General features: G+C 37.8%; 2 protein-coding genes across 21 annotated transcripts in view; one reads left to right on the top strand and one right to left on the bottom strand.

The window, feature by feature from the left end:
• Positions 1 to 1,128: 1,128 nt before the first annotated feature.
• ANKRD40 (ankyrin repeat domain 40) lies at positions 1,129 to 16,430 on the bottom strand. Of its 2 annotated transcripts, none has more exons than XM_081320945.1 (5): positions 16,070 to 16,430; positions 11,520 to 11,668; positions 10,055 to 10,522; positions 6,679 to 6,860; positions 1,129 to 3,896 (listed from the first exon to the last, which is right to left on the bottom strand). In XM_081320945.1, exons 1-5 carry the CDS (start codon positions 16,201 to 16,203, stop codon positions 3,690 to 3,692), a joined length of 1,140 nt encoding a protein of 379 aa, XP_081177071.1. In that variant the 5' UTR covers positions 16,204 to 16,430; the 3' UTR covers positions 1,129 to 3,689. The 2 variants fall into 2 exon arrangements, with proteins under 2 accessions (XP_081177071.1, XP_081177072.1); XM_081320946.1 differs by having other exon boundaries at positions 1,129 to 3,364.
• A 2,057-nt stretch (positions 16,431 to 18,487) lies between these two features.
• Positions 18,488 to 26,495, top strand: part of LUC7L3 (LUC7 like 3 pre-mRNA splicing factor) — a 28,519-nt gene continuing 20,511 nt past the window's right edge. For 4 of the 19 annotated variants that reach the window (XM_081320664.1, XM_081320675.1, XM_081320666.1 and 1 more), the window contains exons 1-6: positions 18,489 to 18,718; positions 23,856 to 23,922; positions 25,011 to 25,050; positions 25,224 to 25,389; positions 25,835 to 25,912; positions 25,996 to 26,100. In XM_081320664.1, the coding sequence (XP_081176790.1) occupies positions 18,620 to 18,718; positions 23,856 to 23,922; positions 25,011 to 25,050; positions 25,224 to 25,389; positions 25,835 to 25,912; positions 25,996 to 26,100 (555 nt within the window). In that variant the 5' untranslated portion in view covers positions 18,489 to 18,619. Of the gene's footprint in view, positions 18,719 to 20,522; positions 20,538 to 23,855; positions 23,923 to 25,010; positions 25,051 to 25,223; positions 25,390 to 25,834; positions 25,913 to 25,995; positions 26,101 to 26,495 lie in introns of those variants that run through there. The other 15 variants (XR_014025522.1, XR_014025523.1, XM_081320676.1 and 12 more) reach the window with 10 other exon arrangements.

The following is a 26,495-nucleotide window of genomic DNA, read 5'->3' as shown; positions in this document are numbered from 1 at the left end:
TGATTCATGCCATTTTGAAGTTCCATTTTGAGATGGGCAATAATTGGAAAAACTGAAAATTCTGCATCTCCTACTTATAATTTTATCCAGCTTCTTAAGGGTTTGGGGCAGTCTTAAGGATGAAAATGGGCTTCCTTATCTCATCCTGCAGAATATGAAGGAAGAAAAAACTTTGTCACTGAAGTGCAATCAGTTTGCTAAAAAGGCCATGTGATTTCACTGAGGGAGAAAGCAACATTCTGCCTATGGATTTCCTACCTTTTAAAACCCAATCTTAAACAGATCATGTGACCAACATGGATCGTTGAGGTAAATGATAGTTTTTCATCCATATGTTTGTCAAAGCATGAGAGGAAGCAATGTAAGTGCAGAAATCAAGAACGGGATTCAACTTCTCTAAAATCCCTGCCCATGATAGGGAAAAGTCTTAAGCTACTGCTGGACAAGCTGAATAACAAAGAACCCCTTCATAATGAAATAGCAGACATTAAACACAGAGCACAGAATCATAGGGCTGGAAGGAACTTCAGAGGTCCTTCAAGTCCAAGCTCCTGTTCAAACAGGAGACCTTATACCAGGGGTAGGCAACCTTGGCTCTTTTATGACTCGTGGACTTCAGCTCCCAGAATTCCTGAGCCAGCATGGCTGGCTTAGGAATTCTGGGAGTTGACGTCCACGAGTTGTAAAAGAGGCAAGGTTGCCTACCCCTGCCTTATACCATCCTGGTCAAATGGTTGTCCTGTCTAATTTTGGAAACCTCCAGTGATGGAGCACCCATATATAAATTAGCTGCTTGAGAAAACATTGTACCTAAGTACACAGAAGAGCTCTTCTTTCCAGACTGTTCCTTATAGGATCCAAAAGGGGGAAAAACTGAATACACTGAATACATTTTGACCCTGCAGGTTCCAAGAACTGATTCCATAAAATATGTTCAATCAGTTTTACTAGCAGGTTAAATTCACGCAGAGGTAAACGAAAGCAATGACCACAGAACGGAGGGCTGTGGTTCCTATAGACCAGAGGTCTTCAAACTTGGCCCTTTTGTGACTTATGGACTTCAACTTCAACTTCAACTGGCTGAGGAATTCTGGGAGTTGAAGTCCACAAGTCATAAAAGGGCCAAGTTTGAAGACCCCTGCTATAGACCATCCAGCTCTCCACTTAATGGAAGAAACGTACAGCCTCAAAGTTCTTTCTGGCTCCACTTCCCAAAAGCAATGGGGAGGGGGATAGACGAGACATAAGAATCTCTACCTTCTCCCATCCAAGGCACTCTTTCTCCCCGCTCCTCTTTAAGGTAGCATGGAGAGGATAGAAACTGGAAAACTGAGCACAAGCAGACAACCAAATTTAATCCTGCAGACCATACAGTCTAACTCTTCTTACTATGAAGACACGGATGGAATCAAGTTTCCAACTTCATTATTTAAAGCCTGGTAAATATAATCACAACTCAAGACTTGGATTGGCAAGTCTGGCATTTGTTGTTTTTTTTCCCCACTTGGGTATTCTAAAAGCCTGTACATGTTACTTCTTTCAGGTCTGTCTTAATTCTCTAGTACTAGGTCAGCCTTTTTTTTTCCAGAAAGGAAGGGCTCAAATTTAGGTTCACGGCACTTGTACATACATTCCTGAATCTGTAAACAAGGAACACTGACATCTGGTAAATGAAATTAGCAACTACATACACTGGTTAAATCTAACTGCCCAGGCAGCTATATAGTCCTTCTATATTATAGCATGTAGTTGTTGGACTACAAATAAATGAATTGATATCAATCCACTAGCTACACAGAATCCTAAAACTAGGTTAATAACTTATTCTTAATTGTAGTACTGTATCCCATGCTTTTTCATACTGTTTATTCTGGGATTTGGCATCAGAATATTGTTACAGAGCTTGAAACAGCAAGATGGTGAAAAGTTTAGACATGCCTATATAAAATGCAAGCAACACTGAAAAATGCATAGAAATTCCAAGATGTAATATTATTTATCTTGATATTAAAATACTTCTGCTATCTAAGATGCTACAAGCTTTCCTTTAAATAAATAACAGTTCTAAAGAACCTGAGGATAAACAGGATAAAAATTAGAAGCAGAAGAAACTTGTGCTAATGTCAGATTCTCTGGAATCTGGCTACTAAGTAGACATCCTGATTGCTCCACAGGAAAACTCTCAAGGTTAAATAGACAAAAGAAGAGCAAAGAAGGGAAATCAGTCCAAACAGTACCAAACATTCTGCATTATTTACTGCTAAGCAATTCTTGGTTAGACTCACACACACAGGGTTTTGGTTAGCACTATCTTTAAAGTCTGGATTAATACAGTAAAGTATATTTTCTAACATTTTATCTGAGCACCATTTCAAAGAAATCACAGCTGATTTAGCTCCTTGGCTAGATTTTTAAACCAGTCAATGTGCTTCTTTCTGAAATACAAATTTTCCTAAGAACATTGGCAGCATCCCTTGTTGCAGTACATCAACAAATGGAAGGAACCACTTCTTTAATTTCCAGATTGTACAGCCTCTGTCTCTTACAGAAGCTCTTTGATGCTTTATCCCAGGCAGGAACAGTAAAGGTAGCAAAATTTCACAAACTCTGGGATCACAAAATTAGCTGCTCCTCTTGCAATCAGCAATGGCAGAACACATCCCACTCACATATTTGCAAGGCTCTGCTGCCAAAAGTGTGTAAATGTGCATTAGTGTGATTACCGTAAAAATTATCTTGATTCACTAGGCCAGTGTCCCAAAGTTCACATCTCTCCTTCCTGTAAAAGTATCCCAGTTTCTCAAGTTGCAAATTCAGATCTACTGAGACAACTGCATTTGAAACATCCTTTTACCAACATTAAATGCATTACATATTTAGTCTTTCAATGTACTGTGCCTCCTTTTTACTAGTTAGCAATTATTAGAACAATTAATTTATTTCCCTGAGAACTTTTATTTTGTTGTACTCCAAGAAGAAACAATTTCATGGGTTAGGATATTCCACTTGTCAGTTTATGAAATGCATGTATGATATCATCACCTTTAGCATTTTAAATTAAAAACAAGTCCAACTGTTTTAACTGAGCTTGTTTTCAAAGATATACGCTCAGTTGATTAATTATAGTTTCCAAGGTAGAGTAGAAGTTAATAATATAGCCCTTAAAGAATTCTAGGTTTAATAGTTAAAGGATAGAATGAAACCTTTAATTCAATATTTAGTAAGTTAGTTTTGATGCCTTCTTGTTATAACAAGGCCTTTCAGTCAGTGTTGGTGCTGCATTTTTAAACATAAAGTCATTATTACTCATCATTAGAACAAGCTCCAGTTCTTGGAAATCTTGAAGTCTTGAGATGTCTTTGTCCTTAAAGAAATTAACATTGAAAATTAGAAGCAATGCTTAGAGTCAGCACAAGGAACACAGTACCAAAACATTTGACCATTTTTTTCACGATCTGCTTGGCTGGAACAGACATTTTGCCCCTCTTTAAACTCTTTTAATTCCACAGTTGTTCCTAGTTATATTTTTAAATATACTTCTGTGTATTGAAGAGGATTAAATTTAATTGGAAAATTATAAATCTCTGGTGCAGCAATCTAGAGCAGTAGTTCTCAATCTTTTCTTCACCATGGACCCCCTTTAAATACCACGGATCCCAAAGACTTAAGATTGAAATCATAACATTTCTTCAGGCCTTCGTGGACTCTCTGTGACAAGATTGTGGGCCCCCAGGGAGCCACGGACCACAGGTTGAGAACCACTGATCTAGAAGAATATGAAATAAAATAATTAGAAAAACATTGCCTGTTACTTTCTTCTTTCTGTCCCCTTCTCCTTCTGCAAGTCTGTGAACTAGGTTTTTCCAATTTTTCCAGTTTGTAATACGTTTTAGATTCTTTATAAATACAAAGATTAGGTTGTTAGGTATTTGCACTTAGATCCTCCTGAAATCAATCTGAAAATGTTAGTTGTGATTGAATGAATTTCTGGGACGTTTTCACCAAACTTAATTTGGAGTCAAACAAATGGCAAACTTAATCTATGAGTTGGAAAGAAATAATTGAAGCAAGATTTTGGTGGTAAAGCATTGGAATGTAACAAAAAAAGGATAGTTATGCAGATATGCACTAGTTATCGTGAATGCCTTGGGGCTCAGTTTGAACTCTTTGATATGTTGTTCTTACAAGTTATGAGCTTTATCTAGAAGCGGATGCTTGCAAAATCTAAAAACAGCCCTGTAAGTATCACCATGTAAAATAACTACTGAAGGACAAAATTTCTTTAAAAGGTGGGTTATTATTCACATGACAATACTTCTCCCATGTCTGCTAATTTTTGTAGCATTTGCACGTGTCAGTCTATTTCTCTGGAAATAATTGCTCAAAATTTTCCTGCATATAGGTTGCATCATTTAGCGCAGGGGTGTCAAAACTCAATTTCATTGAGGGCCGCATCAGCATTGCGGTTGCCCTCAGGGGGACGGGTGGGTGTGGCCAGGGTGGGTGTGGCCTACTGGGTGGGCGTGGCTAGAGTGTGTATGGCCTACTGGGTGGGCGTGGCCAGCTCTACATCGTTCGCATCAAGGGTGCCTATGGGGGCCTGGGCAGGAGTGGGACAGATCTGAGGGTCTCTGGCAGAAGGAGGGTCTCTGGGCCAGGGCCAAGGCAGTGGGGGCCGTTCCCTCCCTGTTTCCAGGATGGCTTCGCGGGCCACATGAAACCACTTCGTGGGCCGGATCTGGCCCCCGGGCCTTGTGTTTGACATGTCTGATTTAGCATATCCACAAATCCCTTATAGAGTTCACTGAAAATAAAACAGAGCTTGAGCAAAATAATGTAATGTTTATGCATAACAAATCCACTCATAAAAAAGGAATGTTTACTGAGACTGCATCCAAATCTTTCATCTTTTAGTCACTTTTATGGCAGAATTCCAGTTCCAGACTTTATAAACTGAGGTGCTACGTATATCACAGTATTTTGGACACTGATATTTGGTATTATCACCAAATATTATGAACTCCAAAATGACCAGTAATCACTAAAGAAGAAATGAGGTTTATGAGTAATCCATTACATTGGTATTTAATTAATCCATTTTTGTGCAGGAAATGCCTCACTATATGCAATTAATTATGCAATCTTTGACATACTGATTTGTTTCCCATGGCAACAACTATATATAAAATTAACCTTAGGTTCCTTGTAATGACAAAGTACAATATTATCTATTATTAAGACTGACAAAAAGACCAATAGAGCAGTCCCATACAATAGTTATTGGCTCATGATCAGTTGTTTAATGATGATTCAGTCATACCAGCTTCAGGACAGGTGTTTTGCCGTCCATAAAAGCATTCAGAATGGGTCCTTCACAGCTCGTAATACTTCTAGTCATTGTAAAATGTCATGCCAGCCCCTCATCTCCATTACATAACCACATTTTTGGTTCTCCACAACCTATTCACATTTACAACCAGTTGCCAAATGACCTGCAATCGTGATTGTCATTTGCAATCTTCTCTGCCAGAAAAACAATGGGGAAGCCAGCGGGAAAGATTGCGAGCAGAGGGGAGAGTGGATTTGGGGTTCATTTCCCCAGCACGCCAAATGATTAACACACCCTTCGGTGCAGGGGGGAAGGTTCTTCTCAGGCACTGGAGGAACAGAGCTCAAATCTGGTGAAAATGCTAGCTAATGCCATTATTCTGGAAGACTCAGAATGCTGGGGTTCACTACCATTTTCCCTTCTGGAGGGGTGAGAAGACCATTCACCAAAGCACTAGTAAATGCCAGCATTCTGAGCCTTCCCTAACAATGGCGGTCACCAGCATTTTTGCCAGATTTGAGGTCCATTCCTCCAGCAGACTGAGATTTCCTCAGGGAGGGGAGGGGAAGCCCTTCATTCCAATGAAAGAATGGACCTTAAATCTGACAAAAATGCTAGTGAATGTGTTTCCCTCCGAAGGCTCGGAATGCTGGCATTCACCAGTCTTTTCTCTAGCAGAGGGGAAAACATTAGCAAACGCCTTTGTTTGAAAAGCTCAGAAGGCTAACATTTGCTAGCATCTTAGCAAATGCCACCATCTTCACCCTTATGAATTTCTCATGGCCATTCCCCCTGTGGAGCAGGAAGAGAGCCCAGGCATGAATGCCAGGGAGGCTCTCTCCTGGGCACTCTGCTTAACAACCTGCATGGTCACTTAATGACCGCAACTGGGAGAGTCAGGATTGTGTTCGCTGAACGAAGTGATCGTATAGCATCCTACTCAACAGTCAAATTCTGGGCCCAACTGTGGTCGTAAGTAGAGGACTACTTGTACGTGATTACTGGAAAGATCGTCATAAATTATTTAGAGGGGTTTCCCCTCACATAAAGGAGGGATCAAAATACCATATGGACATTCAGACCCACATATATATTCATTGTAGCCCTTAAATAGATAACGAAGACTGCCAAACGGGATTCACTAAGTGAAATGCAGCCCTCCAGCTGGACATTTTGGCTGGCCTGGCCAAATGCTTCTAGGTCTGTGCAATCCTCTTGAGATTTCAAAATCCACAGAGTCGTGAAACACTAAACAGACCACAACGCATACCTGCTGGACTGGACTGCATTTGACTTAGAAAGTCATAAATTCCCAAGCCACTCATAACTAACTTGAAATAAAAACGTACCTTTCTTAATACAGTATTTGGAAGCTTCCTGATTTTCTCCACATGTTCGGGGTTAACTCCCAATTCACAGCAGCTCACCCGAAGCAGTTCTTTGTACGTCAATTCTTGTCGATCCAATTCAATTTCAATGAAGTCATTCTCCTTCAGGGCACGGTTTTGAATTCTGACCTTAAGTACCAGTTCTAATTAAAATAAACCCAAATAAAAAGACAAGTCATTAGTAGACATGTATACCAGTTTTTTCAATCTTAATTCCATTTTAACAATTTGCCCTATTTATTCTGACAAGGACATGCCAGTGAGATTCCCAAAACAATCCTACACCATAGAAAGCAGGCAGAGGAAATTTGTGACACTCTAAGGACCCCGCCATCCCGCACTCTGGGTTACGTTGTGGATCAGCGAATCTGGGAAAAAATCAGTTTCCCCACCTTGGAGGGGGCAGAGGTTATATTTGTAGTACAGATAATCCTCGACTTACAACAGTTCATTTAGTGAGTGTTCAGTTACAAGGGCACTGAAAAAAGCAACTTATGACCACTTTTCACACTTACAACAGTTGCAGCATCCCCGTGGTCATGTGATCAAAATTTGGATACGTGGCAACTGGCTAAATATTTAGGACGGATGCAGTGTCCTGAGATCATGTGAACAGCTTTTGCGACCTCCTGACAGGCAAAGTCAATGGGGAAGCCAGATTCACTTAACAACCGTGTTATTAACTTAACAATTGCAATGATTCACTTAATAACTGTGGCTGTAAAAGTTGTAAAATGGGGCAAAACTCACTTAACAAATGTCTCATTTAACAACATAAATTTTGGGCTTAGTTGTGGTCATAAGTCGAGGACTACCTGTAATAATATCCATGGTGAAAAAGCAAGCATTGATCATGTTGTAAAAATAAATCTGATTCTTTCAGTTGGCCCAGTTCATGGATTAATGTTTGATGGCTTATCATGGGGGCAATGGGAGCCCACAACTCACAGAAGGAAATGTAGGTCTTAAGACTTACAAGGTAGTGCCTGACAAGCATAGGACCCTAATTCCTGTGGGGTAGGAATGGGGGTGAATCATTCCTTTGTTAGACTAACTCTCTTCTTAGTAGGAAAAAGGCTGCATGTCAGCAACGAGACCCAAATTTAAACAACAGTAATAAAGACTTATGAGCTTTGCTCTTTGGAGAAATGGAAATTTATTGCAATGAATCACTGGCACACTGACAGCCTTCAGTTTAGAAGTTGGCCATAAATGCTTTATTAAAAGCCCTGAAAATTCAGTTCCCACAAAAGATGATATCTATCTTAAATGTACAGCATTTAATATCAACATCTTATCTATCAAATACACAATAAAGGTAAAGGTAAAGGTTCCCCCGCACATGCGTGCTAGTTGTTTCTGACTCTAGGGGCCGGTGCTCATCTCCGTTTCTAAGCTGAAGAGCCAGCGCTTGTCCGAGGACGTCTCCGTGGTCATGTGGCCAGCATGACTAGACACCAAAGGCGCAAGGAACGCTGTTACCTTCCCACCGTAGTGGTCCCTATTTTTCTACTTGCATTTTTACGTGCTTTCGAACTGCTAGGTTGGCAGAAGCTGGGACGAGTAACAGGCGCTCACTCTGTTACGCAGCACTCGGGATTCGACCCACCAAACTGCCGACCTTTTGATCGACAAGCTCAGCGTCCTAACCCACTGAGCCACCGCGTCCCTCAAATACACAATAGTATAAGTAATTATCAACGATAACAAAAATCATGTCACGTTTGTGCTCAGATTTTAGAATGGGCTTCTCAAAGAGGTTTAATTTTAGCTAAAACTTTTTCCAGTACCGGCTTTTTACAATGTTGTATTGCTTGTGTTATTTTTCTTTTTTAAAGAAACCCTGGATTTTAATCTTAGATTTTTAAATATTTTAATTACCGTAAACCTTGAAGCACACACACAAAAAAAGCAAGCTGAAATATTTTATAGACTAGATTCAATTTCCCCCCTTTGTCCCTGGCTACCTGTCAGGAGAAGATTTTAGATTAAGGATATTTAAAAGCAGTGAGGTGGATTCCTTGTTTCCTTTCTGCTATGGGATTCATAGATAACCTGTAGTGCAGCAATTAAAGAATTTCATTGTGACTGGGAAGACCCAGGTTCAAATTACCCTTAGTGATTATATATTCAATCGATGACTTGGGGTTAATCACTCCCTCTCAGTCCAAACTGCCTCCCAAAATTGCTATTATAGGAATAAAATGCAGGGAGCTCCCCACAGTAGCTGCTATGACCTTTTGTAGGAGGTAAATGAAAAAATAAACTTTAAATAAATATAACCAAATATATTTCTACCTTCTATCAGGAATGCTTCCAGCAAAAATCACTGCTGCCATTTTGTTTTAAAGAAAAGCATGGTTCTTTTTTTTATCAAAAACCAGTGGCATTCATTGAAATGACAAAAGCAATAAAATACAGAAAATAACACCCCATAAATACACTGATTAATTTGGGAGGTCCAGGACCAATTCTGATTAGTAGCTGAAGAGTAACTTCTCATGCTAAAAGATTACATTAAAATGCCAAAGTGTCTGAAAAAAAATATTTCACAACACTAAGCAGCTGGTTTCCTGTGCACCAACCAAGTACACCTCTCAAAGCAACCTGGCTAGGTTTGCAAAAAAATATATAGATCCTCTTTGAAAAGAAATGCTTATTAATACTTATATGTGTTATAAAGCATTTCTTTTGAAGGTTTCCCACAGCCCTCTTATATAGAGCTGCTTATCTAACAAAAGATACAAGTTCCGCAACTCTAAAGTAGCCATATCGCTCTCTGTGGACACACATACACACACTTGAGCTAGTAGTATCAGATGTTAGTAGCTAGATCTTCTGAGGGAGAGCCTGTGATCAATTCCCATGTACATTTAATATAACCCCTGTAAAAAATCTGAATGACAGATTCTGCTCACGTTTGCCTGTTCAGCGGGTTCCCAATCATGCCTCAGACCTCACATACATAAACCTTTTTTTTAACTTTTTTACTTCCTAAACTCTTTCAAGCATCAAACTGAATATACACAGAAATGAGAAATAGAAGTTGTGCATATCACAATCCTTTTGCCTGCACATTCAGATCTATGTAGGAATGTATGAATAATTTTGAAGTGACTGTTCTCTCAGCATATCACAAAAAAAAAAGGAACCAGAAACTCTACTGGATTTTACTTACAGTTACCTAAAAAATCTTATCCCGACTACAACAGCAGGCAAAAAGTGGCAAAAGTTCCAAGTGAAGAAATAATTTTTTTGTAGAGTTTTGTGAAATGGTGGTAATGATGCATGTACTTAAGTTGTCTGGAAACCGCACAATTTCTCTACATGAGGTTACCTTGCATATTATTAAAGGGAATTGCTCCGGTAAAGAAGAAGGGCTGAAATGTTGGGACAGCTCCTGTGTAAGGGCCACTGGGTTTCTGGGTTTCTGGCTGTGTAGATCCAGCTGGGGAACAGTGTGTCCTGCTTGGAGGAACAGAGAGCTGATGAGCATGACCATTCTGAACAACGGGCTCCAGGCATTCTACAGCGATTGCTTTTGTCACGTCTCCATCACATCCTACAGAAGCTTTTCCATGCTGCAATACTGCTGTGGCAGATGTCTGTGCTGGAGGCAAAGAAACTGGAGGGTCCATGTTGTGTTTTTCTAAAGGAGAAAGTCTTCCATTCAAAGAGGAAGCTGAGGTGCTGCTAGTGCTGTTATTCATGGAGTTGTACACATAAGGAAAAGGCGGGTTAGATAAATAATTTGGGATAATTGGCAAGTCTTTCTTCACATCCAAAAGCTCATCAACATCTTCCACTACAGAAGAAAAAAAAAGAGGGGGGGGGGTTGGTTACAATATGTACATAAAAATAGATGTTATTTATGTTTAACCACAAAGGTTATGCTACAATAAAATCCTTTGGAGAAAATAGGTATTAAATATACAGCACATATAATATATTTATTTTTATTTATTTTATTTTAATCCCATTTATATCCCGCCCTTCTCCGAAGACTCAGGGCGGCTTACAATCTAAAGCACAAATCAATGTGCTTAGCAATAGCCTTCATTCTATGTATATGCCTGCTTATATGTGTATCTACTACTAGTTTTAGCAAATTAAAATTCAGCAGTCCATATCTGATTTTTTTAATAAAACTGTGAGAGGTTCACATACAGGAAGTCCTTGACTTATGATCACAATTGAGCCCAAAATTTCCGTTGCTAAGCAAGATAGTTGTTAAGTGAATTTTGCCTTATTTTATAACCTTTCTTGCCACAGTTAAGTGAATCACTGCAGTTAAGTTGTTAAGGTAATGTGACTTCCCCATTGACTTTGTCAGAAGGTCACAAAAGGTGATCATATCACCTCATTGTGAATACCTATCAGTTGCCATACATCAGAGATCTTCAAACTTGGCCCTTTTATGACTTGTGGACTTCAACTCCCAGAATTCCTCAGCCAGTGTGCCTGGCTGAGGAATTCTGGGAATTGAAGTCCACATGTCATAAAAGGGCCAGGTTTGAAGATTCCTGCCATAATCATATGATAGTGGGGAGGCTACAATGGTCGTTTGAAAACAATCATAAGTTACTTTTTCCAGTGCTGTTATAACTTTGAACAGTCACTAAATGAATGGTTGCAAGTTGAGGTCTACCTGTAGTCACATTACTAATAATTCTAATTCAAGGCCACAAAATAAAAAGTCCACAAGAGAACCCATAGAGAATCTCGGTAGAGATTCAAACCATCTCCTTGGCATTCTGATTTTCTATGATATATTTGAACTGTCAAATTATACAGTATTTTACCTCCCAGCATCTTCCTAATTTCCCTTTTGGATGTTAACTGGAGTGCTTTTTCTTCTTTAACAGTGAGGATGTCTTTATCTGCGCCAGCCTCTAGAAGGTATGCCACCACCAGGGCATGGTTTCGTTTACAGGCCCAGTGCAAGCAAGTCCTGTACAAGAAAAAGATACAGACTTATTGAGTTTTATTAAGGGAAAAGGGAAGGATGACCCCTTCCCTTCCACTACTAAGCCATTGTGTCATAATTTAGATATCCTTATGGTGACACCTACTGGACAACTCTCAGAAAACAAAAAAGATGGTGCTAGAAATGTCATGCTTTCATCTTAGCTCTTCAAGCAGCAAGAATAATGTATTTTAAGTTTTCCCATATCTGAGGCACGCACTCCTCATTTTCATTCCATCCCAAATGAAAATTAAAAGCACACTTCACCCCAGAAGGTTTGTTTTTATCAAACAGTTCGGTTCAGAATGTGAAACTTTCACATGTAAAGTTATATTTTGCCAATAAAACTCTTTAATTGATCAAGATGCATTTTTTTCCAGAATAGATATTTTCCTCACCACAAATCAATCATTCTCAGTTCAACAATCTCAAATTATGTTGGATAGCAAAATGTTATACTGCTGGGGGAAATTCCCTTTCCCAATTTAAATCCTCAATGTTTGAGCTAACTGCTAATACATATGTTAGTCTTATATCAAAATGTTTTGAAGTAAAATGACTTTCTTTCGGCATTCTCTTTCCTTAATCTTTTTTCTAATAGTATTTGGATTTAGAGGTTCTTCCATGAAAACCAGTACCTTACTGGTGGACACAGAGTCTACTTTAGCTAGACCACAGGTAGGGAACCTTGGCTCTTTTATGACTTGCGGACTTCAATACCCAGAATTCCTGAAGCAGCCATGCTCACTCAGCAATTCTGGAAATCCACAAGTCATAAAAGAGCCAAGGTTCCCTACCCCTGAGCTAGACAACAGTTTGGAAACAAAAGGACTGAAGAAATTACAATTTCTGTCAGCCTAATGCAACAATCCCTCCAGCAACTTTGTTCCCTTTCAATCAGCCTCCACCAAATACAAATAATTCTAACAGAAGAAAATATCTGTAGCTCAGGACTGGATTGTGGGATCCTTGGTGCTCTCTGAGCTTAGTTGTTTGCTTGCAGACATTTCATTACCCAACCAGGTAACATCATCAGTGCTGGCATCTGTGAGGTTTGCACCCTGTTTATGTGCAGCACATATAGTACATATAGCCTTGGGGTTCTAATACTATTTTGGTTGTTTCTGATCTGCTCTTGATGTACGGTAGTGTTATCCTTTTCATAGGTAAAGGTAAAGGTAAAGGTTCCCCCGCACATGCGTGCTAGTCGTTTCTGACTCTAGGGGCCGGTGCTCATCTCCGTTTCAAAGCCGAAGAGCCAGCGCTTGTCCGAGGACATCTCCGTGGTCATGTGGCCGGCATGACTGGACGCCAAAGGCGCATGGAACGCTGTTACCTTCCCACCGGAGTGGTCCCTATTTTTCTACTTGCATTTTTTACATGCTTTCGAACTGCTAGGTGGGCAGAAGCTGGGACAAGTAACAGGCGCTCACTCTGTTACGCGGCACTCGGGATTCGACCCGCCAAACTGTCGACCTTCTGATCGACAAGCTCAGCGTCCTAACCCACTGAGCCACCGCATCCTTTTCATAATTGGTGTTAATTGCACTATAGCAGGTTGGGTGGTCAGGCACTTTTTGTTTGGATATCCATTTGGTTGGAAGATTTGCTTGCAGTCTGTTTCCTTTTTGTTGTTGTTGTTGTTATGGGGTGCTGCAGTGCATTTGTACTAATTTAAATAATGTTCTTTACACAGCTCCTGTGTGAAATTTGGCTGTTACTTTGGCAAGGGAGCATTTGGTTAGTGTGGGTTGGTTTTTTTTATAGCCTTGCATTTCTAATTTGCCATTATTTCCTCTGCTGATGACAATACCCAGATAGGTAGAGTGTTATTGTTTTTTTTCTTCTGAATATTATTCCTCTGAAGATGTTTTTTCATGTGTCTTCTCTAGTTGTTCCTTCATTATATGACAAAGGTGTTATTTACACACCTGAGCCATACTTTTGGTTGTATCCGTGGGAGTGCTAGAATTTCTAGATGTGGCATTGCAGTCTTCGCTATAAGTCCTGAGAGTGGTGATTCCAAGGGTGTTCTTCTGATTTGTTGGTATATTTTTCTATCAAATTGAAATTAAATTAGTGAGGTCCATGATTCTAGGTATTTAACTCTTACTGTATTTGTCTAGGTCAGGTGTGTTGTGTAGTAGTGCTGCCATGAATATTTTCTCTAATTATGGATCTGAGTGTAAAGAGTGCTGTGACATAAAAAACGTAACTTCAACTTCTATTTTTAGGTCTTTGATTTTCTAGTGGCACTTTAATGAGGAGTTAATAGAACAGGGGTGTTAAACTGCCAGCCCGCGGATTGGATCCATCACACTGAAACCATGCCCACCCCATTGCTGGCAATGGGGAAAAAGTCATGATACATCACAACACGTAATGTGACATTGCAAGTTTGACACCGCTGTAATAGAATATCTGTTCCCCTCTATGGGATGTCTAAGCTCTTTAGTAAGTTCCTTGGCTATGGTGTATGTTGGGGAGCCTGGTAACAATACAACTGGGCAAAGAGGCGTATCAGTCTTTTTGTGTGTCCACAAAAGAGCAGAAGGACAGATCCTACATAAGCAGAAATTAACACAAGACAAACAAGCAAACAGAAAATAATACTCTAATCAAAGAACTACCAAACAGAAAATCACACCCCTGCCAAAACTGGCAGAGCAAGTTTACTGTGTATAAACAGAGAGCAAACCCACATTCTGTTGCACAGATGATGTTATCCAGTTGGTTTATGAAACGTCTGCAAGCATACAACCAAGCTCAGACAGCACAAATAATTATGCTAGAGCTGGCTGATGTAGATGGTGAAATGGAACCACTGAGCTGAGACACAACAGAATGATCTTCTCTAATGTTATCACCCTGCTATCCTGAAAAATTATTTCTTTCTGTACTATTTGCACCCTTCCTCTCCTCTGAAAGCTATGCCACATATATTCAATTCAACAAAATTAATAGATAGTGCTAAATGTCAGCCAGGTAGTGAACTTGCTAAACAAACAGGTATTTGAATGTAATTATTTCTGCTTAAAACTGAATCCTTTTTCTTGTTTACAATTACTATATCTAGAAAGGTTTTTTCCTCTTCAGCAAGAAAATGGTAAAATTTAACTAACACTGTATATAAAAAGTTACAAATATAAAGCTACTGTTATTACTGTTGTTATTGTTTAATAGCAATAGGGTTTCCTCTGAGACTACCAAAAATTTACATCAACTTTCTTAAAACACTAGATAAAACCATAAATGTCTAACCAATTCTGTGTTTTGTAAGGATTGTGTAGTGTTATCCTATAAATTATTAACAATTTCATATCAGAATTATTGTGCAAGGATCTCACTAGCTAATAACAGAACAGTATAAGGGAAGAAAATGATTAGCAGCAAAATGGATGAACTTGATTGCAGTGGCCATGGGTATACTGTTGGAACATCTAAAGGGCCAAATCGGGAACAGATCATCCCGGAAGACTATTGATACAGTTGCTTAAAGTTGATTTGATAGCACATAATCAATTTATAAACAATTACTTAATCTCTCATAAATTTTTCCAAAACGTTTGATGTGATCAAAATTATCTCAGAATGTTTTATAACATGTACAAATCTTTTTATTTATTCCTTCCATTTCTACAACTATTTGGCAATACATTACTAACAGAGAATATTCTGAAATTAGCTCTCCATATAACATTACAAAACTGTCACAACTTTTGCAATGTATTAATTATATAAAGGACACACTGACTGAATATATACAGCAAAAATAGATATTATCTTTACATTTTCTAGCATCAAGATATTATTAAAATCACCAGAATATCAGATTCACCCATAAAACCTAACAACAGAAATCCTGACAGATTTATCTTTTAAAGTTTAGATTTGTTTTGTAATTGTAGATCTTCTGAAACATATCAGGCACTTCTAAAAAGTTTGAAAATAATTTTAAAAGAAATAAACCAGAAAATATATTTTAAAATTTCCAATAATTACTGCATATTTTCCTTAACTATGAAAATATATAAATGATTAGATCTTTGGTATTACTCTTATTTGGTATTATTATTAATAATACCATATTATTCTTGCCTATTGTAATATAGGATTACAACCAAATGTAAGAAACCAACTTAAATAGATTTAAAAAATACTTAAATATAATATGCCAAGTTTATAAACCAGCAAAGGGCTTAATCATTTTTTTCCAAGTTATGTATATTTAACATGGCAAAGCTGAGAAATAATAAAAAATAATTAATTTATTTTTAACAACCGAAACTAATTGAACAAAAATACTGCCGAAATGCGTTTTCTAAAGCAAGATTACCATAAGATGAACCGGAAACTTGTGAAGTAATTTACTTGCCAAATACTTACCAGCCGTTGATTTCATTCTGAGAGTTCACATTCACTCCAAAATCCACCAATCGCTGAACTTCCTCAATATCCCCCAAAGCAGCAGCTTCTCTCAGTCTCTCTTGTAGCTCTTTTTCCTCTATTGCAGAAGTCATGTTATGAAATTCTCTCCACAGTCAACTTTAGGGTTATCAAATGCCTGCCTGCCTACCTACTGTAGATGATGGATCATTTTATCACGCTAGTCAGAGGCCGACAGAATCTATCAGTCCCCTAAAAAAGAAGATCCACGTTTTCTTCTTTTAATCATAAGCGCGTCGGCAATTCTTTTCTATCTACTGCTCATAAATCAGTCTGACACTTCTGAAGGCCATTTTCCCTAATTGCATAGTTAGAGTAAATCTCGGTCGTTTCTGCTTCCGTTTTCTCTGGGGGACTCTATTAAATGAGACAACAGCGACCTGCACATTTCGTTCCCACCAGTCGTCCGACGCATAGACCGTCGACGCACAGCAAAAGGGGGAAAAAAGGGAAAAAAATAGTTTCATTCTCCGTTTGATAAACCGAATGGCTGTTTAAAATATATCTACTTTACCACAATCAATTCTCTATACTATTGGCAAAGGAGCTTTTGCAATCTGCATTTGGGCTTTTACTGAGACAGTAAATTGCTCGGCAGCTTCCATTTGATCTGCCTCAAACTGCTTCCAGCAGTCTGAAATGTAAAATAGACTGAGTAAATTAACAGAAAGCCGCCTGTTTTGAAACAGTGTGGTAAGCTTAAAAATACGTTTCCACCAACGTATTGTACTGTAGTGAGTCTTTCCAGGATTGTTTCATTTTGGTGCTTCTTATTGCAATCAATAGAAAGAAGGATGCTGCAGCTCACAAAAGTTTATCGTTAGTCTAAAAGGGTGCTACCGTGTTTCTTTGGACTTTTGCAAGCAGCACAATGTCTACCGTAATTCCCCTCTTTATATAGATCTCTTAATGTTTTTGTTAACTGTTAATTGTAGATACTCCAATCTAATTTTAAATATGTATCTCCACAATTAGCATTTTGCACATTCGGTTTTTCAGAAAAGGATCTCCCAATTTTATTGCCATTGCAACTTCAGAGCAGAATAATTTTAGTTCTTAATAACCTTTTCAAGAAATTATGTGAAAGAAGTACAAGGAGTACAAGTGACTGAGGTGTAATGATAGATTTTAGTCTTTTGGTACAACATTTAACACAGTGCTTCCCAAACCTGGGTAAATTACCCAAAATTGCAAAAAATAAGTTTTTCTTTGGATTATAACACACAAACCAATTACCCAGTCACAACATAGGTATTTAAATAATGACTTTATGATAACAAGTTTTGAGTAATGAAGGAAAGTTTGAGAAGCATTAAGCTAACATTTACTGTATAGTGAAGATGCAGTTTTCATAGCATTCCCAAGCAATACAGGGACAGGACAAGAAGCATTTTCTTGACAAAGTAGAGGGATGGCCATTAAAATCTTCTGTTTTTGAAAAGTATTTTCCCTATTATGGAAAATTAAGTGTACTTACTGCCATATTTACTCAAAAGTAAATTCTATGGAATTCAGTGACACTAGCATCATGGTATTTAGAACTTACAGCTGCATCTAAAATGTACTTCTCTTGAGACAATTTCTAGCAGTTCCAAACCAAAAACAAATTGCAAATTTTATTATTTCCTTCTTAATAAGGGAAAACACAAGACAAAAGCCTCGAAAATGGTAGGCAGTGAAATCTGTACCACTGTAAAGAATCATGAACAAGACAGGGCAATCACACACTTTAGAAGTGAGGATCATTAGTTTTATTATTTAAAAAGCTGAATTAAAGTTAATAGTTAATAAATGTGTTCAGATTCTGACTTACAGTTGTTTCTTTTCAAACTTTTTCTTTAATATTTATGGGGTGGTGCCTCTATTATTTTGAACTCTTCTGGATTGAACCTTGGTGTCCGTAGGGAGCAAATTATTTAAGTTTTATGTGAAGCAATGTAGGATTTTTCTATAAAGGTCTGAAGAACGTGCGATGCAAAGAACGAAAGCTACACTGTGTATTTTTCAAGATCCTGGTGAAGTTTTGAAATGCAAGATTTTGATTTTTCTAAATAATCCCAAATCGACAAATAAAGGCGAGTCGTAAAGAAGGGTATGAGTATTCTGCATTAAAACCTTGTCTGCAATGTTCAAACTTCTTGTTGGGCAATCTGTGTTACAAAACTCTGCAGGGAACGTGTTTGGGCAAATCTGTGATATGGTAAATAGCTGCCGGTTTCGTCTTGTCCCGCAGATGAGAAGGGAAAGTAATAGATCAGCCGCGCCCGTTCCATAGCGACGCGGACAGCTGTACAGACGCCTCGCGAGCCCTTGACAACAAGCCCCGGGGGCGATTATGCGAGGGAAGCGCAGTGCACTGTGGGAAACGCCCGGGCTCGACGTTGCCGCCATTTTGTCTCTGTCACTCTCGGAGTGGCGCGGCTGCAGCGTTTTGTCGGCGAGTGGAAATAGTCGAGGCGGTAATAATTGGGTCGGTGGCGGAGAGGCACCATGATTTCGGCAGCCCAGCTTTTGGACGAGCTTATGGGCCGAGACAGAAACCTCGCCCCTGATGAAAAGCGCAGTAACGTGCGGTGGGACCATGAAAGCGTGAGTGTTGCCGAGCTTGGGCCTTCGCTGCCCTTTTAGGCCTCCTTGCTCTCAGTCGTTTTCGGATGTTGGGGTAGGAAGAAGGAAACGCGGCATAGACCTAAATTTGCCTGGGCGAGCCTAAGGTAGGAGGAAAGAGAACCCGCACCCGTTTTAACTGAGAAGTATAGCGTGGCAGAAGGCGATTGCGCGGGTTGGAGGGCGTTAGGCCTCTCGAGGGGAGAAAGAAGTAATGGGGGGGGGGGAGAAACTCGGAAGGGCTGTCTTCTAGCGAGCGGCCCTGAAGATGGAGGACGAGCCAGGCAACGAGGCCCATCGCGCACCATATATTGAATCGCCGTATATTGAGACACTGTACATTGAATTATTTGTACTTTGGAAATGTGGCGCCTAAGAACGCGGGGTGGAGAAGTAGGTGCGCGCGAAAAAAAGGAGAGTGAAGGTTTTGAAGCGTGCGAGTCAGTTTCAACCGCAACCCTTTTCTTCTGTTGGGGAGGGAAGGTTATTTCACAATCGTAAATCTTTATCGTTCTGCGTGTAAAAATATGAAAGATAAAATAAGTCAATAATCAAACAGATACCAGAATTTTACATCAAGGAACATTTTCTCCTATCCATTATGCCACTGTGAGGGTTACCTCAGAAAATTCTCAGATGACTCCCTTGAATTAGGGAAAATGTTTCTGAATTTGAGATGTTTGTACAACTAGGTTCTAACCTACCATAGAATAAGTGTATTGAAGTCTTTAAGATAATAGAAAAAAAGATAACATGTTTCACTTATGAAATAATAACCCATGCATTTATTTCAGTATATATTGAAAAAATGAGATACCATGCCTTGGAGTGATTTATAGTACTAAACACTGGAAGATAAATTATATTGAATTCATTGAGAATTTTTTCCAAGCAAGTGTATGGAATCCTAACCTTCATTGTCTCAAACAAATGAACCCAATTTGAAGTATGACAGCATTTGCCTTTATTTGTTGTTCAAGGAGGTAGAAATCTTAATAGTCAGTGAAATACTTGCATAAACTCTTGTAGCACTTCTCTGATTCAGAGTGTTGATTAAATTAGACTAATTAAATTTAAATGGGGGCCCCTGAAAGCCCTAATAAGCAGGCATATACATAGATTGAAGGCTATTGCTAAGCACATTGATTTGTGCTTCTTAGATTGTGGAGAAGGGCGGGATATAAATGGGATTTTTAAAAAAATTATCTAACCCTAGTAGTTTTAAAAGAAATTTACATGGTTTTAAGTCCCCATTTTAGACTTAAAACATTAGACTAGATAAATGGGTTTTTAAAAAAATAAATAAATAAATCAGTACCTGGAATTAGTTCTACTATTTGCACAGTGAATAAAAAAAGTCACATTGCTTGTAACTGCTTTACTGTACTACCTATCTCATCATCTTTTTGTCCATCAAGTAAGAGGGAATGTGCATGTTTATTTTAAATCTTAAATGCTTGTTGAAGGTGTCATTTTATAAGGCTTTGACTTTAAAACTATGCTATTCAAGTTTATCACTACATCAACAAATAATAAACTCTAAAAATATGGAAATATTACAGCTTCTTCACAGAATTATATAATTGGAGGGTACTTTAGGTCAACTCTGGGAATCTAGATAAGGTTCAGCGAACTTCAATTCAACTGTACCAAGATGAAGTTACTTTGGTTCTTGCTTGGACTGATGGCTCCTCATCAAAGTGCATACTATACCTTCATGTGGTGTACCAGTTTTGCCCTTTTCCTGGATCAGGAGGCACTGTGCTCAGTCATGCTTTGGTCACCTCCTGAGTGAGTTCAGGTAATTCATTCTACATGGGACTGCCCCCAAAGAACATCTAAAAGCTTGAATTAGTTCAGAATGCTGTAGCATAAGCAATTGTAAATATGTCTTCACTTTTTTTCACATTACACCTTTGCTTCTCAAGCTGCACTGGCTTCCAGTTTGCTTCTGGTGCAATTTAAGGTGCTGGCTGTTACCTCTAAAGCCCCAATGGCATGGTACCAGGGTATTTGAAAGACTGCCTCACTTCCATCATTTGTACCTATCCCATTAGGTTGGGCAGGAGGGACATAGATAAATGCATATGGGTTGCCAAGTGCCCAGATCGCAATCACATGACTGCAGGGGTGCTGCAATAGTCACAAGTTCAGGCATGGGTTGTAAGTCCATTCAGCACTGTTGCGATTTTGAACAGTTACTAAATGAATGCTTGTTAATCAAGGACTACCTGTGTGATAGTACTGAATAGTAATTGAAGTTACAGCAGTTGCAACACCAATATGAACAAAATTCAGGCACTGGGCAGCCCGCCCACTCTTATGACTGCAGATGGACTTCAGCTCCCCACCACCACCACTTCTCTCCATTTGGTGCCTTGCACAGCAGCACTCTTTGACAGCACTGGGGCTGAAGTAGAGGCCTGGGCCTTCAATAGTTTCAGCCATCCACTGTCCCTGAGCCTTTTCTTTAGCCCCAGTGCCACCGCCTGGAGATTCTGTTCTCAGTGCAGTGGCTTTTTTGAGCAGCTGTACTGCACTGTGTGTTCATGTTAAACTTGTGGTTGATAAACACACCCAGATTCCTTTCTCAGCTGCTACATCTAAGCCAGATCTCCCTTATCCAATATTAAGGCTTTACATCTTTCCTTATTCAATACTTAGGCCTTATATTTCTCCCTGTCAAATTTCATCTTACTGATTTAGCCCATGTGAAACTTCACTGATTTATCTACATTTTTGTTGGTCTACCTATTTATTTAACATGATTAATTGGCTTTTATAACATTAGTCATACTTAGAGATGTAAAATTTCCAGAAATTTTGAAGCCCATGAGAAAAAACCATTTTCCCTGTTTTTTTCTGGAAAAAATAGAAATTTTGGAAAAATTGGAAAGTTCAGTGTGGAGTAGTTTTACAAATTGCCTGAAATGCAGTGTATATAAAAATATGCTTGCAAAAGAACAGATAACCACCCCCCTTTCCTTCAAAAGCAACAAAAAAAGCAAGAAATCATGAACATGGAAACCAAACTGGAGCCTTTCCCCTGCAGTGCCCTCTAGTGGCACAAATGCATATTTCTCTTGTTTGAGAACTGCATAGAGAAGTAGAGTGTTACTTGAATTGTATTTCAGGATTTGCTTGTCTTCAGCTGAGAACTTGCAATAGTTTAAGACTTTACAAAATGTCTCAGAAATCTTCATTAAGGTCTTCATGTTATATAGTTTGAATACCATGTCATAATAGATATATTATTTATCATTGGAAAAGAACATATTCCACATTCCTTTTTTTCCAATTTTTCCGGGGGGGGGGGAATGGCTTTGGGGGAAAACTGATTTTTCCCCAATACATAGTGTGATAACTCATTTAACACCATCAAACAACATCTGCCTATCCCTAGTCTTTTGTAAGGGCTTAGTAGGTGGATAAAAATGTCAAGTTCAGTCTAAACATCTGGCTGAATAAATAAAAAAAATACATACAATCCAGAATTGAGAAGACAGCAATAGATAGCAAATGCTGCCTCTGCAAAAAAAAAAAAGCTAAAGAAACAGTGGACCCCACCTAGTTAGCTGTTGCAGGAATATTGCACAGACTGACTACAAAGAACATGACAAAGTAGCAATTGGAATATCTGAAAGAGATACCATTTGCTTACAAGCAGGAACTGGTGGGAGCATAAAATAGACAAAGTAATAGAAAATAAAGACACTAAAGTGCTCTGGGACTTTAAAATTCAAACAGACAAGCATTGCTCACATAATACCCCTGACGTGACAATTGTTGATAAAAAAAGACAAAAATCTTAGTAAACATGGCAGTACCAAGAAGAAAAGAGAAAAAAATGGGGAAAATCACAAAATAAAAGACCTGTGAATAGAAGTAAAACAGCTTTGGCAAAAGAAAGCAAAGATAGTGCTAATAGTGACAGGTGTCTTGGGTGCAGTTTCAAAACAAGTGGAACACTGCTTGAACTCCATTGGCATTGATAAAATCACCGTTGCAAAAGGTAGCTTTACTCGGAACTGCTTGCACCCTGCAATGATACTTTAACACCATCAAACAACAACATCCTTGGGAAGGATTCAGTAAGTGGGATAACACCATCAAACAACAACATCCTTGGGAAGGATTCAGTAAGTGGGAAAAATGTCAAATCTAGTCTAAACATCTATCCAGCTGAATATGCGGCAAAATTCACTCCGTGTCAAACAGTAGAAGAATTATTAGCACAGGTATAGTAATGGAAGTTGGCCTAGAGAAATGCAGTAAAGTTGCAATAAACCAGAGTAAAATCACAGATAGTAATAAAATTGAAATGCTGAATGGCCAAATCATCAGGAGCCATCAGGATGAAGTTTACAAATATCTGGGCATTTTACAGTTGGATAACATCAAGTATGGACGAATTAAAAATGTGTGTAGTAAAGAATATATCCAAAGAATGGGAAAATTACTAGAGATGAAATTAAACTATGGAAATACCATCAAAGCCCATCAATAAATGAATCATACCTGTGACACAATACACTGCTGGAATTATTAACTGGACATACCGTAAGCTAAAATGGACAATTTGGATTGAAAAGCAAGATAATCTGTGATTATGCATTACATCCCCATAATTGTATTGATGGATTATATTTGCACCTCAGAAATAGATGCAGAGGTTTACTTTAAGTCATACAAACTGTTAAAGAAGAAAAGTATGAATTGGCTGATAAAGACAGCCAAGAACAAGCACCAATGCAAGTTAAAAATTAGAACTTACTGAATGTACAGAACACAAACATGAATATCGAGAGTTATGTAATAAAATCACAAATAGAATGTAGGCAAGGAAAAGCATTAATTTCTACAAAAGGTCAAGGGTAAAATTGATAAAGATAAAACCAGTGGGTTACAAGTGAATAATACCTTCCATTTCCAGTAGATGCAGAGCCCAGTAGATGCTGCTATTCAGTAACATGAGCTACTCTATAGAATAGTGTCTTAGAAATGAGACCAACTGTCAGTGCAAAGGGGGCAGGGATGGCAGTGGTACATTGGTGATTTTATTTGAGTTAATCTAATATTGGCAAAAAAAAGTAATTATAATCTTGTTCTTACATTTCAGGTTTGTAAATATTACCTCTGTGGATTTTGTCCAGCTGAATTATTCACAAATACTCGTTCTGACTTAGGTGAGTGTGTGTTTTCTCTTTATGCAGTAATTGATTTAAAATTTAATGATAGGTATAACTTCTCTATGTCTTTAAATTATTTTAAAATTGATTAAAATCTAATTATGCAAATGTTCTTAATAGATTACATTCTAAGAACATTTTAGAAGTTTGTTTATTTTTAATATGCAGTTTATTTTTAATATGCATATTAGGTTTAAAGCAACAAAATGTAGTTTTTGTTTTGTTTTGGAAATACCATTTAGCATTAGCTTTTCAATCTATCTTTCACAACCTTTCTCCATGTACACTATGTTCTGATGGATTGTCCTATTCTTTGAATCGTGCTTTAGATCTAATAGCCACAAAATTATATCCCAGACTTAAGGTTTGATTCATCAGTATACTAATTCATGATACGGAGATTGCACTAAATACTATTGCACACAGCTGTTTTATTAATAAATTGGTTGATTAATAAATGTATTTAAGCTTTTGTATAACAATAAAATATTAACTATAAAATGTAATAAATGTCTCAGTATAATATTAGAATCAAGACACTGAAAAATATATTTGTGTATATCTATTCATAACTATAGCTTTATATCATTCTCATAGTGTAGCAAGAGACTATTATAGGTAGTCCTCGCCCTGCAACAGTTCATTTAATGACTGTTTGAAATTACAGAGGCACTGAAAAAAGTGACGTAAGATCATTTTTCACTCTTAGGACTTTTACAGCATCCCCATGGTCGCATGATCAAAATTCAGACTCTTGGCAACTGACTCATATTTACAACAGTTGCAGTGTCCCAGGTCATATGATCTTTTGTGACCTGACAAAGTCAGTGGGAAACCAGATTTGCTTAAAAACTGTAGTGATTCACTTAACTGTGGCAGGTTGTAAAATGAAGCAAATTCACTTAACTGTCTTGCTTAGCAACAAAGATTTTGGGCTCAATTGTGATCATAAGTTGAGGATTAGCTGTATTGTTTAAACATTGTGTTGCCAAAAAATTAACTTGCTTAAGGAAAAAGTTTTTGAAATTTTGTGGTCTTTGTTTTGCACAGTATTATTAATTATATTAATAATAATATTTTTTCAGGTCCATGTGAAAAGATTCATGATGAAAACCTAAGAAAACAGTAAGTATATGTGTAATTTTGCTTTAAAAGTTTCTAATAGGTATAGCTAAAAAGAATAATCTCAGTACAAAATCCCCACCTAATATTAATTGAAATTGAATCGCTCATAGTTTCTTTATGTATTTGCCATGTATTTTGGTTAAACATACACTGTCTTTATTATTAACCTTCAGATACATTTTGGACATTGATAGGTATGAGAAGAGTTCTCGATTCATGAAAGTAGGCTATGAAAGAGAGTTCCTTCGCTATTTACAGAGCTTGCTTGCTGAAGTTGAACGTCGAATTAGAAGAGGCCATGCCCGTTTAGCATTATCTCAAACCCAGCAGTCCTCTGGTGTAAGTATAAAAATGATAACTAACCATTTTGCATTTTTGAATTCACATTTTTTCACAAGTTTAAAGTAGCATGATGTCACATACTATACAGTACAGTATAGACTTGCCTGGGGCTGTAGCATAATTATGAAAAACCATTTAATTTATTTAGAAAACTCCATTTTACTTATTACATGGGTAATAGAGTAGTACCTCAGATTTACTGCATTGCACATGACTTCCTTCTAATTGTGTTGAATTTATGGGAAACAGATTAATATGAATTTTTCAAATGCTCACCTAGAATCATTGTCCCCAGCACCTCTCATTTCTGAATAGATACAAATAGAACTATTTTTCCAGTTTATGCCAGCTTTGTATTTAAAATGAGTAGTGTGATAGACATAATAACGATTAGTAAAGCAAAGGACTTTTATTTGGATAATAATTACCTTTTTATATTTAGCAGGCAGCAGGACCTACTGGCAAAAATGAAGAAAAGATTCAAGTCTTAACTGATAAAATTGATGTACTTCTGCAACAGGTAGAATTATCTTAACTATATTTTTAAATAAAAATTATATAGAACCTAAATTAAAGCTTAAAAGCTTTTTTCCTTTCTAATAGATTGAAGAACTAGGTTCTGAAGGAAAAGTAGAGGAGGCTCAAGGCATGATGAAACTTGTTGAACAGTTAAAAGAGGAGAGAGAACTGCTCAGATCTACAACTTCAGTAAGTAAGCGTCACAAAGAACTATTTTACTTTAAGATTAAAAACCGTTATCAAATGAAATCAAATCTTAGCTATTTAGTAAAAACGTTTTTTCCTAAGTTTATGTAAAATGTTTATGTGTGTGTTTCATATAAATATTTTTATTCTTCACAAATCAGACAGTTTTTATATAAGCTCCAGCAAAATAATCTGGTAGGTATTCTGTAATGGATGGGCATGAGATGAAAAGACCGTATATGTATGTATGTATGTGCTAATCTAACTGGAGTCAAATGCCGGCAATGTATAAACTTTCACTGCAGTTCTTGAAGCTGAAGTAAATTTACCTGATTTCCATAATTCCAAACAATTTGTCTTCTGAAAGGATTTACTATGATCAGAATTCCATGATTCCT

This window comes from Vipera berus, assembly GCF_964194415.1.
Source record: "Vipera berus genome assembly, chromosome: 2".
Lineage (NCBI taxonomy): Eukaryota > Metazoa > Chordata > Lepidosauria > Squamata > Viperidae > Vipera > Vipera berus.
The sequence above is the reverse complement of the archived record's forward strand: the minus strand, read 5'-3'. Positions and strand labels throughout refer to the sequence as shown.

What these genes read in the sequence shown, in the direction of transcription:
- ANKRD40 (XM_081320945.1), bottom strand. Translation starts at nt 16,203, where the DNA reads ATGACTTCTGCAATAGAGGAAAAAGAGCTACAAGAGAGACTGAGAGAA. An exon ending in CAGAATGAAATCAACGGCTG is followed by an intron (nt 11,669 to 16,069) that starts GTAAGTATTTGG and finishes TTTCTTGTACAG; the next exon opens with GACTTGCTTGCACTGGGCCT. An exon ending in CAAATACTGTATTAAGAAAG is followed by an intron (nt 3,897 to 6,678) that starts GTACGTTTTTAT and finishes GTATTTATAAAG; the next exon opens with AATCTAAAACGTATTACAAA.